Here is a 15,950-nt window from a genome sequence, read left to right on the forward strand (position 1 = left end):
AATTAAAACTAATCGATTATCTCTGAAATATTTTTGACAAATAAATTTTTTTAATCAAATATAAATTTTTTCAAAAAAAAATCAGAGATGTTTAGAACATTGCTTCTGGGTATCTAGAATTCTCAGACTTAGGGTCTGTATTGCCAGAAGCGGCTTCTGGCTCCTGCTTATCTTGACCCGTTTGTGTAAAAAAATAGAAACACTTTTAAGAAGCTGAGAATGCTAGCTTCTGCTTCTTTTCCAAACACTTTATTAATTTATTTGCTTCTCACTTTTGCTCCACTTTTTTAGTTTAAGCAAGAAGTCACTTCTTTTAAACTTGTTAAAAAAGCCCCTTAGTTTTAATCATCTGGGAATTGTGTGCGTGACATATGGGGACAACCCTATAGACTATACAGCTACATAAGTGTACAAAGTATACAACCGATGGAATGGGCAGCTGCCTCTAAATATGTGGGGCACAGAGTCAAGTTTCTATATCACGAGATGACTAAACTAGCCGGTAACTACTATCCATCTTCAATTTATTTACAGCGTGGTCAGAATCTCCATTGTCGATTCAGCAGCATCACAAATCATATCAACATACAACCAAGGAGTAGTACTTGGTGATTGATACCACAACAGTAAGGTTTTCGTTCCTATGTGAATGTGACATCTACATGCATATTATATACTACTATCCGAGACAGTTAGTTTTTCCTCTGCAATAATGGAGTTGTATGTACTTGTAAGTCGATAAATATCTGATACGATGGGGTCCATCCGAAATTCTTGCACAGCCGTTTGTTGTCAAGAGTCTGGTCTATAAAGGAAAATTTTCAAGGCTCTTACGAAAGTTTAAAACAGATGCAACATAGGGGCCGTTTAAAAAACTGAGTTAAAAGTTATAAGCAAATTAAAATTTACAAGTGATTAAAATGTTTGGGAAATAAGCGAAAAAACAAAAGTTAGGTGGTGTTTGGCAAACACTTAAAAGCCCGGCTTCCTGTTTTTTAAGTTATAAACACTTATTCGTACTGTTTGTATAAAAAGTCAAGAAGCACTTAAAAGAAGTTAAGAATACTAACTTTTGTTTCATGACTTCCACTTCTTTACCAAACACTTTAATCACTTATAAGTCTTAACTTGCTTCTGACTTCTATTTCACTTTTTTATTTTAAGCAAAAAACACTTATTTTAACCTCACCCAAACGGGCCCTTAGTATTTTCAACTTCTTATAAGTACACAAATAATACAAATTAGTGTTTCCAATATATAAATTCAGAAACCAGACTTTTAAGACCGGCCAAACACCCCATGGAATGCGTGAATTACTGTTTATTCCTGGCCAAAAGGGAGTGGCCCCGCCCCTCGTTGTGTGTCTACATCTCAATTGTTGGGTTTTGAGTTGGAGTTGTGTGTTGGACATGTTAGAATGAGGCAGAGGAAAGCGAGTTCACGATTCAGCTTCTTTTCTTTGTGCTCAGGAATTTCATGCTCTTTTGCAAGATTACAACAACATAATATATCAGCGAGTCCGCTAAATTTTGACATTTCGCTCTCACGCTTTTTTCATGCTTTCCATGTGTGTGGGCGAGTGTAGTCGTATAGTCATGTAGTGTGTGCTCTTATTATCCACATTTAATTTATTCGGAGTTGGAGTTTCGTAAAAATTTCCGATGTTATGATATCGGATCTTTAAAATCTTAAAGTGTTACGGAAAGTTATCCTTTCTCTTTCGGAGAAACCTGACTCACCGGATCTTTCTTTGATTGAAAAACAGGGGTCATGTAATGCAGACATAGTAACAAACTGAAGAAAACAAGAGATAAAAGGTGAGCACAAGGATGCTTAGAGAGAAAACCCCCAGGATGATGCCCAGAGTTTAAATTCAATATGGAAATGATTTAAAATTCTGTATAGAGAGGACACGAAGCACAAGTTCAACTACTATTTTAGACTGCACTCACAAATATTATTTTTGCTAAAATACTTTCTGTTTGTTTTTTATTGAGTAAAAAAATATATATAGAAGCAATGCGTTACTTAATTGTTGTTTTGGCTTCATCGTATTTCTTATGTTTGGCTGTTTGGGTGTGGTAAAATTCCTTGCTTGTTGCGAGCAAATCGTTACATACGTTTAAACTTTAAATATAGACTTACTTCTTCGAATTTATTGTGAAAATCAGGAATTAGAATTGATGGGTGGACTTGCTAACAAACAAATCGTACATACATCCACAATAAGTACTCCTCACAACATATCAAAAAAATCGAGAAGCAGTAGTATTGAATGGAAGGGCTGATTAGGGATTCATCGAATGATCGGGGATTAATCAGAAAAATTAGTCGAATTAAAAATCAAATATTTTGTAATATTATAATAATATTTAATATATTAATTTAATCTACTACATAACATATCATTAAAAAATTTATAGTGCTCAATCGCATTTTGAAAATCCAATCGGAAATACATGTTACATGAGATTATTCGGCCAAATCAGAATTTTTAGAACCATGCCGCCAGCCTATACTGATTTCTACTTAGTATTTGAACGGTAGCAATCAACTATTATTAACCAGAAGAGTCTTCAACACTTTGTAACAAGAAACTGCAGCTCATTCGGGTAGTCTTTGAGCAGTAGCCCGTAATTTGAGTATCTGATTGGTTCAATACCATATTAACGGTAGTGCAAGCATTATGATGGTCTTAATCACATGAGAAAAGATTAGCCTGATAGTATGATTTAAGGTTGACCAACCTTCTGGAAGTTAAGTTATGTGCACTTGTCTTAATAAAGAACTTTCTTTGAAACATCTGCAATGGCTACTACTAATCAAAGTCACGGGTCAATTAATTTGACATACGACTCATTCTTGTTGTGTAGGAGTGATCATCAAGTAACATTGATTTTTCTCTGCTTGTATATGTTTTTTGAGTACTATATATTCGTTATTTGCTAACATCAACCATACACATCTCCTCTGCAACACAATGTGCAGTGACAAATCATCTATAATGGAAATTCCTTGGCACCTGATGGCTGATATCTTGTCAAGACTTCCTGTGAAGACCATAGTTCATTGCAAATGCGTATGCAAAACATGGAGCCATCTGCTCTCGGAACTTTACTTTATCAATCTGCACCTTTCAAGATCACCTGTCGGTCTTCTAATTTATCAACGGTACCAATCTGGACCTGATTGTTTGAAGATTGGTGAATTAGAGGATAAACCTGATCACCACGACGTTCACCATGATCCGTTGATCAGGTCTGAACCTAAATTTGGCCTCCAGGATACTCTTGATTTGTGGTTAATTGGTTCGGTTGATGGCCTGGTTTGTTTATGGCGATATTCTGTTGATGAGGCAACTTATATATGCAATCCGGTTACACGAGAGTACGTGCTCCTTCCTGATAACAACTACATAAGAAAATCATATGCAATCGTCATTTATGGTTTTGGGTCCGTTGCATCCACAAAGCAGTACAAGGTGGTACGCTTTTATCAAGGAAATTATCCGTCCGAGGAAGGCTCGTATATATCAGAATGTGCAGTCTACACACTTGGCGAAGGCCAGTGGAGATGTTTAGGACATGTGCCCTTTCTAGTTGGTGGCCGTCAGACTGGTGTGTCTGTCAACGGCAATCTTCATTGGCTAGCTTATGAGCGAGATAACGTTAACTCTCATGAACTGGTGTGTGCTTTTGATATGGAGACAGAGTCTTTTCAACTAAATGCCTCTGCTGAGTCTGCTCCTTTAGGTGATCACGAATATTATGTTAGAAGCCTGGGAATTTTAAGAGGTTGTTTGTGTGTATGTGATAATACATCAGAGTCTGAATTTGTCATTTGGGTAATGAAGGATTATGGACTAAAGGAAAGCTGGACTAAAGAGGTTGTCATCAGAGAAAATCATGCTAGGCCGTTAGATGAGATGGTTCATGTACTCAAAGTTTTTATGGACGGATCTATATTGATGTTATTCCGCGATGATTTTATGTTCACTTATCATCCTGGAACCAAAACTGTGCAAGAACTTGAGATATTTCGCGATCCGTCCCGGGGAATATTTGATGCAATGCTTTATGTCCCAAGTTTCATAAGACTTTAACAGTTTCACTTTGGAGAAGGTTTCAGTGTATTAATTCTCAAATGTAAAATCTTTTTGCAAATAATGCCCAAGGTTCAGAAATGCTTTGTACAAGCCATTGCATTAATCAGGAATTTGATTGCTTAAAGATATTAATATTTCGATTTTCGAGTGGGTGCTGAACCTACAGACTGCTCAACTTCAAATTTCAAAAGCAGAAGACACTAAGCTGAAATAAACTTTAGGTGCAGTACTAACACATACTTTCAACAAGATACCTGCATAAAATTCACAGTATATAAACTATCACATAAACAATAATATATACCATTATTACAACTTACAAGAGACTGTTGGTAAATCACATTTCGGGACAAACATCTGTTAACCTGCAAGTTGCAACATTCTGATCCTCATCACTATCTCCGAATGATCGATCTCTTCGCCCTCCGCTGCTTCTTTTCTCTGCATGCAAAGCTCTGGGCAATCGAACTTATCAGCCATGGGTATCGATCCGTTAGAATGTTTCCCATTACAAATCCCACCACCAGTCCACTTCCGACTCCTGCTAATATGAACATCCAATCAAAACCACTCGGAAACTCATATGTATCATCAGAATCACCCTCGTCGCCATCAGCTGGTGGTGAGTGCACAGTTCCACAATTTGATAAAGGGAATGCACATAGTCCTGAATTTCCCACATAAGAACCTTTGTCAAATGTCCCAAATTGCGAGCCTTGTGGTATGTGACCACTGAGGAGGTTGTAGGACACGTTGAAGAATTCAAGGGAAATGAGCTGCGATGCTAATTGCTGAGGGATGACCCCTGTGAGCTTGTTTTGCGAAAGGTCCAACGATTCAAGCTTCGTAAGGTTTGCCAAGGATTGGGGAATGGGACCAGTGAGCTCATTGTTTGACAGGTTGAGTAACTCAAGCTCCTTCAGACTTCCAAGAGATTCTGGAATCTCACCTGTGAAATTGTTACTTGAGAGATCGATAGCAGTGAGAATATTTAAAATCTGCTTGTACTCCGTTTCTACACCCTTATTCACAAGAGTTATGGAGCTCTGCTGTTGTTGGTAATGCCAACTGCGAGTCTGTGTGTTAAACTCTACATCAATCCTTATATATAGTTCCGTGTCTGGACTATGCATTTTCATAGCATTCCATATCTTGATATACTCCACAGGCAAAACACCCGTCAAAGAGTTGTGAGAGACATCAATAATCCGTAACATTGGGAACTCTAAAGGACTTCTGGGGCTTCCAAGTGCACCATGAAATTTGTTGGAATGCAGAAAAAGAACCTGCAATTGAGGAAGAGTCCCCAACCAGGCGGGGAAAGTCTGTTCAATCTGATTATCTGATAGATCTAAAATCTCAAGCATTTTACAACTCATCAAAGATTTTGGTACTTCTCCTTTAAGCTGGTTTTGACTCAAGTCAATTTCCTTCAAATTGCAATCTTCTGAATACAATTGAGGAATAGTTCCAGAAAAATTGTTGCTTTGGAGATTAAGAGATGCCAATGAATTGCTCAAACATCGAGGAATAGGCCCACTCATGTTGTTATACGACAAGTCAAGTATTGTAAGGGACATGCCACTACAGATCAAGGGTGGAATATCTCCGGTTAGCCTGTTGTTAGACACCCTGTACTCAATTGTATTTGGTGGTGGAACTGGGAGATTCCCTTGCAACATATTATTTCCTATGTCAATGACTTCTAGACTCTTACTTGAGAAAACAGTCAGATTATGTTCAATAGATGTAAGGAAGTTGGAAGAAAGGTCAACTGCCCCTAGATGATCACTAACATTCCATATCCAGTGTGGAATTTTCCCATGAATACTGTTTGCACTCAGGAATAAAATCTCCAAATTATTTTGTAACTTCAAAAAATAGGGGATCTTTCTCAAGTTACAGCCATCCAATTGTAATTCTCTAAGAGTTGGAATGGTAAAGTTAATGTGATGGTGGGTAATGAAGGTTATATTGTTGGAAGATAGACTGAGAGACTCAAGCTTTTTATGACTGAAAAAAATATCAGCCTCTACTGTTCCAATAAGATTATTTCTACTCAGATCAAGAAATTCAAGGTTTTCGAGTTGAGAGAATGAGCTCAATATTGGGCCTGTTAGTTCATTATTGGACAAATCTAACTCAATTAAGTGGGTCATGTTCGTTAGGCACACTGGTATTTCACCCGCAAAGTAATTGGAATCAAGATAAAGATGGGTAAGTTGGGTATTGTTTGCAAGAGATGATGGGATGTCACCATGTATATTGCAAGATTCAAGGTTCAAGTAAGTAAGTTTGGTTAAGTTGTCGAGCCAGGAAAAACTTGTAGATTTACTGAATTTGTTAGAGGAAAGTTATAGATGAGTGAGTTGGGTCAAGTTAGCAATAGAGGTCGGAATTGACCCTGAAAAGTTGCAGGCTCCGAGTTTCAATTTAGTAAGTGACTGCAAATTTCCGACTGAGATTGGCAGGTTACCGGAGAAATTTGTGAAGCTAAGTCTCAATTCCTTGAAGGAGCTTGTTCGGTTAAACTCTGGCAAAACACCGGTTAGATTTTCGTTGTCTCCCACATCAAGAACAAGCATGTGGGGTAAATGGAAAATATCAACGGGAAAGATACCAGAGAAGTCGTTTTCACTCAGATCAAGGTAAGTCAATTTGAACAATTTTGACAGCTCGGTTGGGATTGGGCCAGAAAAAACAGAGAATGAGAGGTCAAGGCGAGATAAACTTGAAAGATGAGAAATTTCATGTGGGATTGTGGAGCGCCGAAAGTTATTGTCAGCCAAGTTTAGGGTCTGAAGGTGAACAAGGGTAAAGATATTGGAGCCAAGAGTGCCATAGAGGTAGGCGCTGTTGAGGTGAAGGCCAATGATATAACCAGTTTTTTCATCGCATTCGACCCCATGCCACGAGCAGCAATCAGTACCATTTTCTCCCCGAGCCTTCCAAGATTCAGTCTTTGAGTAAGCAGACGAATCATAAGAGGCGGACTCATTAAGTGAAGGGCTTTGCTTAAAGTGTAACAAAACAGATCTCTCATGATCGTGGCACAACATAGCAGCAGGGGGCATTATGGTATGCACCCTAGCAATAACATGAAGAGAGTATAGAAGAAACAAGAATATGAAGTTTTTAAGACCGTCTCCAACCCATAACACCATTTTGGTGTGAAAAATACACCAATTTGGTGTGAAAACTACACCAAATCAAAATTTCACTCCAACCCATCAACACCATATCCTATACCAAAAAGAATCTTTTACACATTAAATGGAATATTCACTCTTTTTAAGGTATTTATATCATTATTGAATTTGTACTTAAATTTTAACATGTTCAATAAACAAGGACCTAAAATAATTATAAATTCATTAATAAATTCATTAATAAATTCAAGAGGACAACTTAATTATATGAATTCCCATGCTCTTCCCATATGTGCTCGATCAAGGCATTGCGAAGTTCAAAATGAGCTTCCTTATCTTTAATTTGTCGATATCTACTAAGAAAATCTTGAAATTCGTCATCTCCATTTCTTTCCATTTCGACAGCGGCAGAAGATGTTTCCACGTAATCATGTACATGTCTCGTTCATCCTCAACTATCAAGTTGTGCATGATAATACATATGTGAGGGTATACATATGTGAGGTAATTTTAATCATTGTGTATTCCATTTTTAATCAAATCTATTTAAAAAACATATCTTCTATATAAGAATATAAAGTTATTGATATTTGGAAATAAATAAAAAACTTGAGTAAAATAGTAAAGAAAGAAAATTTAAAACAATTATGATTAAAGAATAAATAATATAACATAAAACAACTTTAATGGGACATAGATGGAATAATTTTGTTTTCATTAACATATGTGAGGGTATAGTAGGTATTTTGGAAAACTCCAAATTTGGTGTAAAAATTGCACCAAATCAATACTTGACACCAAATTTGGTGTCAACCAATTCATTTGGTGTCAACTTTACACCAATTTGGTGTTGGGTTGGAGTGAATTTGACACCAAATTTGACACCAAAATGGTGTCTTGGTGTTGGGTTGGAGTTGCCCTAAAGCTGTACGACGCCATCGCATATATGTAAAACTCTTCGACTTCTGGAATTTAGAGTCGTTGGATAGCTTTATATATATCACGCTAGTGTTATAAAAAAAAACTGGGTAATCTAATTCACCTAGTCTTCCACTGAACAAGTTGAATACCTTTTTTAATTGCGTATGAAGCATTTTTCTTAACTTCTTCCAAGTAGTGGAGGACTTGTCAAAATTCTAATTCAGTTTTTCTAATTATGCTTCCTAGATAAATCGCAATTCGAATTCACTGATCATTCAATTTGAATATTTTTCTTCATCAAAACTCACATGAGGATTAGATAAATATAAAAAGTTGTCAGGTATTCGAATTCACTGCGCTTTAGATTTGAATACTTTTCTTGATAAAAATAGTGTGTTTCCGGTCTAAGGACTGGATTAAGAGGTTTGTTGTGATTAGAATTTATTGGATCTTTAACTAAACTAGTTGAATACTTTTCTTCATAAAAAATATAGTGTTTAGATCGGATTAAGGACTTGCATGTTTAGATCGGATTAAGGACTTGCCGCAATTCAAATTCAGCCAGCCTTCCACAAACAGCTGAAATACTTTCCTAAATAAAAAAATATTGTGTTTTGGAAAGTACCATGCAAGGAAAATAAGTTATTCAATAAAATTATGTTTTCATATTTTTTAAAAACTAGCTTATAACCCCTCCCAAGCACGAGTTTAAATAATTTTTAATTTATTATAATTATAATATTTTTTTTATTTGATTGCATTATCATATTCTCAATATACTTATATACATTATCTTTATTTATATATAATACTTTCTAGACTTTTAATCCTATTTTAATTTAATTATTTATAAAAAAATATTTTCAAATATATGTTATGATATGAATTTGTTTCGAAAATAATATATTTTATTTTAGTAAAATCATCGTGTTGTTTACTATTTCTTAAGAGATGAAACAATATTTTGCAATTGCCTTATAGGTTCCTTAAATTTTTACTAAAATTTAAATTTATAGTTGGTTTAAAAGTAATTAATATATAAATCTAACAGGATTTTTAAGTTAGATAACTTGAATTTATAATTAAATCGAAACCACGTGACAATTGATTATTAGTGATATTAGTGATAGTGACATCGTTAGGGCGGATCATAAAAGGGGCTGGGGTTGGCCCTAAGGTGAAATTTCAGTCGACCCATTCATATTTGTATATGTGTTAAAGTTCATCCCGATGAAAAAAAATAAAAGCCATATTGACTAGCCAAATTCATAAATTGTCTTTACTTCTTTAACACGGTTCTCTACCTTACTTTTAATGAACAAAAAATATAGGTTAAACATTTAAAATAGGTTAGACACTTAAAAGTACGTGATTCTTTTAAATTGTTATTGGACAGACTTGTGTAATACAAAATTATACATGTTTTCATCTTTTGTAAATGTAAAATTTTAAGATGTTTTTTAAATATGTGATTTATGTATGCTCTATAGAATTATAGAGTTTTTATATTTTTTTTAGACTTAATATTGATTTCTCTTTTCCAATTTATTTATAGATTTCTAATAGCTAATCGTCTCATTATGTTTTAATCCTGATTTATGGTAATACATATGTACGTGTATGGGTATATGCCATTGTTTTAAGGAGTAAACTTCAGAGTTGTGGCCAAAGTTTGCACCGGTTTTCAAAAAATTGGCCAGAGTTTCAAATTCTCAAAGATGGCCAAATTTTGGCTCCACTTTTTAAAGTGTGGCTCCCGTTAAATGTCCCTAACGAAAGCCTAACGGGAGTCACATTTTTGAAAAGCGGGCCAAAATTTGGCCACTTTTCTCAGAATTTAGAACTTATTTTTACCCTTCTGTCCGTTCCAAATTCTCAGAAAAGTGACCAAACTTTGGTCCCCTTTTCAAATATTTGGCTCCCGTTAGGCTTCCGTTAGTTACATTTAACGGCAGCCACATTTTTAAAAAGGGAGTCAAAATTTGGCCACGTTTCTAGAAATTTGAAACTCTGACCAACTTTTTGAAAATCCACGTAAACTTTGGTCACAACTTTGAAGTTTACTCTTGTTTTAAGGTTTTTCCTATTGTAAATAGAACATTATTAATGTGCAAATGTATACCAACGAAAAAAGACTCTGGTTTGCCCTTGTTTAATTCCTATTACGTATCTAGACTGAAATTATTAATTCGAGGAAAGCTAATATATTGAAGGAAACCCTCAAGACACAAGAGCCTGAATATATGGTTCATACCATACTTGGCTTCATTTTATATTTTATTACAAGCAGAGCCGACTCTGGTACCAAGCTGCATATACTAATGAATGTGGTACCAAAAAAATTGAATGTTCTGGGGGCACAATTTTTTTCTTACAAAGAATAAAAGTGATTGAAAATATATGAAGATGCACGATAGAAGATAAAATTTAGAGGACATCGGATAGGAATCTAGTTCCAGATATATACTATAGAAGATTCATGAATAAATTTGCTACTGAAATTGCTAGAAGAAGAGTAAGAGTTCCGAAAAATGAACTGTGTATGCATTTGATTTTGATATATAGTGCAACAAATTTTAAATTCGCTCGAGACATCCAATTTTTCAGGGCCGGGCCTGGTTATAAGTGAGGGTGCCGGAGAATATCATATACTTTACACTTTACATACAACTACAAGCTCAGACATCTGAAACGGCAGCTAAAACTTTTCACGGTGTTTGCATTACTGCTGAACTTTAAATTGTAAAAGCAGTAGACACAGTGCAGAAATAAACTTTAGGTGCAGTACTAACACATACTTCCAACAAGATACCTGCATAAAACTATATAAACTATGATATAAACAATAACGATTTTCCTAGTGTCTTCTATGTGGACATGCTAAGCACTATATTTTATACGTATAACTTATTTTGATTGACTCATACCCCTGCATATACAAAAACTAAACCAATCAAAATAAGCTAAATGTATAGAATTTAGTGCTTAGCATGTGACCATGTGCACACAGCAGACAACTCAAACAATAATATGCACTATTATTACAACTAACAAGAGACTGGAAACTCACATTTTTGGGGCAAACAACTGTTAACCTGCAACATTCTGATCCTCATCACTATCTCCGAATGATCGATCTCTTCGCCCTCCGCTGCTTCTTTTCTCTGCATGCAAAGCTCTGGGCAATCGAACTTATCAGCCATGGGTATCCATCCGTTAGAATGTTTCCCATTACATATCCCACCACCAGTCCACTTCCGACTCCTGCTAATATGAACATCCAATCAAAACCACTCGGAAACTCATATGTATCATCAGAATCACCCTCGTCGCCATCGGCTGGTGGTGAGTGCACAGTTCCACAATTCTTAGATATAGGAAATCCAAAGAGTCCTGAATTTCCTACATAAGAATTGTTGTCAAATGTCCCAAATTGCGAGCCTTGTGGTATGTGACCACTGAGGAGGTTGTAGGACACGTTGAAGAATTCAAGGGAAGTGAGCTGCGATGCTAATTGCTGAGGGATGACCCCTGTGAGCTTGTTTTGCGAAAGGTCCAACGATTCAAGCTTCGTAAGGTTTGCCAAGGATCGGGGAATGGGACCAGTGAGCTCATTGTTTGACAGGTTGAGCAACTCAAGCTCCTTCAGAGTTCCAAGAGATTCTGGAATCTCACCTGTGAAATTGTTACTTGAGAGATCGATAGCAGTGAGAATATTTAAAATCTGCTTGTACTCCGTTTCTACACCCTTATTCACAAGAGTTATGGAGCTCTGCAGGTCTGGGTTACCCCAGATGGAAGACCGTGTTTTAAACTTTATATTAGTCGTTATATATAGTTCCGTATCTGGACTATTCATTTTCATCGCATTCCATATCTTGATATACTCCACAGGCAAAACACCCGTCAAAGAGTTGTGAGAGACATCAATAATCCGTAACATTGGGAACTCTAAAGGACTTCTAGGACTTCCCAGTGCACCATGAAATTTGTTGGAATGCAGAAAAAGGACTTGCAATTGAGGAAGAGTCCCCAACCAGACGGGGAAAGTTTGTTCAATCTGATTATCTGATAGATCTAAAATCTGAAGCATTTTACAACTTATCAAAGATCTTGGTACTTCTCCTTTAAGCTGGTTTTGACTCAAGTCAATTTCCTCCAAATCGCAATCTTCTGAATACAATTGAGGAATAGTTCCAGAAAATTTGTTGCTTTGGAGACTAAGAGATGCCAAAGAATTACTCAAACATGGAGGAATAGGCCCACTCATGTTGTTATACGACAAGTCGAGTACTTTGAGGGACATGCCACTACAGATCAAGGGTGGAATATCTCCGGTCAAACTGTTGTTAGACACAATGTACCGAATGGTATTTGGTGGTGGAACTGGGAGATTCCCTTGCAACATATTATTTCCTATGTCAATGACTTCTAGACTCTTATTTGAGAAAACAGTCAGATTATGTTCAATGGATGTAAGGAAGTTAGAAGAAAGGTCAACTGCCTCTAGGTTATCACTGACATTCCATATCCAGTATGGAATTTTCCCATGAATATTGTTTTCATGCAGGAACAAAAACTCCAAATTATTTTTTAACTTCAAAAAATAGGGGATCTCTCTCAAGTTACAGCCATTCAGTTGTAATCCTCTAAGAGTTGGAATGGTGAAGTTAATGTGATGGTGGGTAATGAAGGTTATATTGTTGTCAGATAGACTGAGAAACTCAAGCTTTTTATGAGTGAAAAAAATGTCAGCCTCTACTGTTCCAATTAGATTATTGCCACTAAGATCAAGAACTTCAAGGTTTTCGAGTTGAGAGAATGAGCTCAAAATTGGGCCTGTTAGTTCATTATTGGACAAACTTAACTCAATTAAGTGGGTCATGTTCGTCAGGCACACTGGTATTTCGCCCGTAAAGTAATTGGAATCAAGATAAAGATAAGCAAGTTGGGTAAGGTTTGCAAGAGATGATGGGATGTCACCATGAATATTGGAAGAGTTAAGGTCCAAGTAAGTAAGTTTGGTTAAGTTGTCGAGCCAGGAAATTTTTCTAGATTTACTGAAGTTGTTAGAGGAAAGTGATAGATAAGTGAGTTGGGTCAAGTTAGCAATAGAGGTAGGAAATAATCCTGAGAAGTAGCAGTCGTTGAGATTCAATATAGCAAGTGACTGCAAATTTCCGACTGAGATTGGCAGGTGACCTGAGAATTTGTTATAGGAAAGTGAAAGAAGAGTGAGTTGGGTCAAGTTAGTAATAGAGGTGGGAATTGGTCCTGAGAAGTTGCATGCTTTCAGTCTTAATCCAGTAAGTGACTGCAGATTTCCTATTGAGATAGGAAGCTTACCTGAGAATTTTGTGAAGCTAAGTCTCAATTCCTTGAAGGAGCTTGTTCGGTTAAACTCTGGCAAAACACCGGTTAGATTTTCGTTGTCTCCCACATCAAGAACAAGCATGTGGGGTAAATGGAAAATATCAACCGGAAAGATACCAGATAAGTAGTTTCCACTCAGATCAAGGTAAGCCAATTTGAACAATTTTGACAGCTTGGTTGGGATTGGGCCAGAAAAACCAGAGAATGAGAGGTCAAGGCGAGATAAACTTGAAAGATGAGAAATTTCATGTGGGATTGTGGAGCTCTGGAAGTCATTGTCAGCCAAGTTTAGGGTCTGAAGGTGAACAAGGGTAAAGATAGTGCTATTGGAGCCAAGAATGCCATAGAGGAAGGCGCTGTTGAGGTGAAGACCAATGATATAACCAGTTTTTTCATCGCATTCGACCCCATGCCACGAGCAGCAATCAGTACCATTTTCTCCCCTAGCCTTCCAAGATTCAGTCTTTGAGTAAGCAGAGGAATCACCAGATGCAGACTCATTAAGTGAAAGGCTTTGCTTAAAGTGTAACAAAGCAGACCTCTCATGATCGTGGCACAACATAACAGCAGGGGGCATTATGGTATGCACGGTAGCAATAACATGAAGAGAGTATAAAAGAAACAAGAATATGAAGTTTATAAAGCTGTATGACGCCATAGCATATATATGTAAAACTCTTCAACTTTTGGGATACTGCTTAGAGTCAGTGAATAGCTCTATATATAACAATGTTTGAATATGAGAGACTCAACCACACTGCGCGACCTGTGGATCACAAAATCGGAATGTCGATCATATCCACACACAAAAGAGTCCAAAAAGGAGAGACTTGTTTACAGGAATCATTCCAAGTCTTGCCTAATTAACTTCTTCCAAGCATAGGACTAGATCAGAGGACTCGTCGCAATTCGAATTTAGTGGCCCATCGATTATACAGGTCGAATACTTTTCTTCGCTAATGGATTTCTTGAAATTTACGCGCTTCCAAGTTAGAGGACTATATTAAGAGACTTGTTATACTGAATACTTTTCTTGGTAAAAAATATCTCGGCTAGAGGACAGATCATGAGACTTGTCGCGATTTGAATTTATTGACTCTTCAACTTACCTCCTCTTTATAAAAAGGATTGTACTTCCTCTTTTGAAGACTAGATCATGGTACCATTAGGCATTGATATTGCAAACATCAACAACAGTTTTTTACTAAAAAAATATGTGAAAAATTGTTTGATAGATCTATATTCCTGGTTTGAATACCAGATCATATTACCATTGGGCATTGATACCGCAAACATCAACAACAATTTTTTACTAAAAAATATGTGAAAAATTGTTTGATAGATATAAAAGCAGTTTTTCCAAAAAACAGATTATAACTGAAAAACTGCTTTTAATAGTAAGTCCACCTTATATTGAGAAATATAAAAAGCGACACTCAAACGATATACTGAAGATGATAAGTTTACGTGTATCTACCATGTCACAATCCGAATAATCTGTTTGATTGTTTAAATTATCGACCAAGAATGAAATCTCATGCAAATTTTTATGACTAAATCAAAATTACTGAAGATGATAAGTTTACGTGTATCTACCATGTCACAATCCGAATAATCTGTTTGATTGTTTAAATTATCGACCAAGAATGAAATCTCATGCAAATTTTTATGACTAAATCAAAATTAACACCCTCATTAAAGTAGTAAAGCAAACACCCTCTCACCAAGAAGAGCAAACAAACTGAACTTACAAACAAAAATGTCGAATAAACTTAGATCTGAGAAACCTAAAAAATACTCGGTTCACACTCAAATCCAAAAACCACCATTTGATTTGAAGAAAAAAAAAATCGGAGGCTCTAATGATTTAGATAAAAAAAAAAAAAAAAACAACCATACAAATTAAATGGGAAGAAATCCTTGTCCAAAAGGGAGATTATTGAAAAAAACAAAAATAAACAAAATAAATTAAAGTAATTGAGGTTTTCCATTGGGAATTGAATCATCAGAATATTGATTAATATGACACTTGAAGAGAGTAATAATATTACAAGAAGGTCAGTTAAGTAGAGTATATAATCGTGGACATAACTTTCGAGCCAACAAATTATAGGGTGTCGTGTTATTTGTGAGTGTCACAAATTTGATGAAAATAATCCTTAATACCAGTGTCTGATTAGATGGAAACGACCTATCACTTTACGATGTGCGGCGTATCCTCTTTCTCTTATTAATAAATTATACTTATGGTCGATTTTTCCAACTCTGTTATTTGGACATTATTTATGTATTTTGCGAAATCTAAAATCCTTTCTTCAGATTATATCACGTTTAGTTAATAGAAAAAGTCTAATACACTAGGAAAATATTATTTTAAAGGTGGTCTAATTATATGGTGGAT

The 15,950-nt window shown here is 35.9% G+C and overlaps 3 protein-coding genes across 4 annotated transcripts; 1 reads left to right on the forward strand and 2 right to left on the reverse strand.

Moving 5' to 3' along the window:
• The first annotated feature begins 2,774 nt into the window (after nt 1–2,774).
• Nucleotides 2,775–4,121, forward strand: LOC108226952 (F-box protein At3g07870). The gene has a single exon (XM_017401948.2). It carries the CDS (start codon nt 2,982–2,984, stop codon nt 4,101–4,103), a length of 1,122 nt encoding a protein of 373 aa, XP_017257437.1. The 5' UTR covers nt 2,775–2,981; the 3' UTR covers nt 4,104–4,121.
• Nucleotides 4,122–4,363: 242 nt separating this feature from the next.
• On the reverse strand, nt 4,364–7,457 carry LOC108224358 (receptor-like protein 6). Its single transcript, XM_017398939.2, is given in 1 exon segment — nt 4,364–7,457. A coding segment is annotated over 1 exon segment (2,769 nt). The 5' UTR covers nt 7,271–7,457; the 3' UTR covers nt 4,364–4,501.
• Nucleotides 7,458–10,698: 3,241 nt separating this feature from the next.
• LOC108224357 (receptor like protein 22) lies at nt 10,699–14,253 on the reverse strand. 2 transcript variants are annotated; one of them, XM_017398938.2, is made up of 2 exons: nt 11,247–14,253; nt 10,699–10,988 (listed from the first exon to the last, which is right to left on the reverse strand). In XM_017398938.2, the coding sequence occupies exon 1, from the start codon at nt 14,205–14,207 to the stop codon at nt 11,295–11,297; it is 2,913 nt and encodes a 970-aa protein (XP_017254427.1). In that variant the 5' UTR covers nt 14,208–14,253; the 3' UTR covers nt 10,699–10,988; nt 11,247–11,294. The 2 variants fall into 2 exon arrangements, with proteins under 2 accessions (XP_017254427.1, XP_017254426.1); XM_017398937.2 differs by having other exon boundaries at nt 10,699–10,998.
• Between the last annotated feature and the right edge of the window lie 1,697 nt (nt 14,254–15,950).

This window comes from Daucus carota, chromosome 6 (genome assembly GCF_001625215.2).
Source record: "Daucus carota subsp. sativus chromosome 6, DH1 v3.0, whole genome shotgun sequence".
NCBI classification, from domain to species: Eukaryota; Viridiplantae; Streptophyta; class Magnoliopsida; order Apiales; family Apiaceae; genus Daucus; species Daucus carota.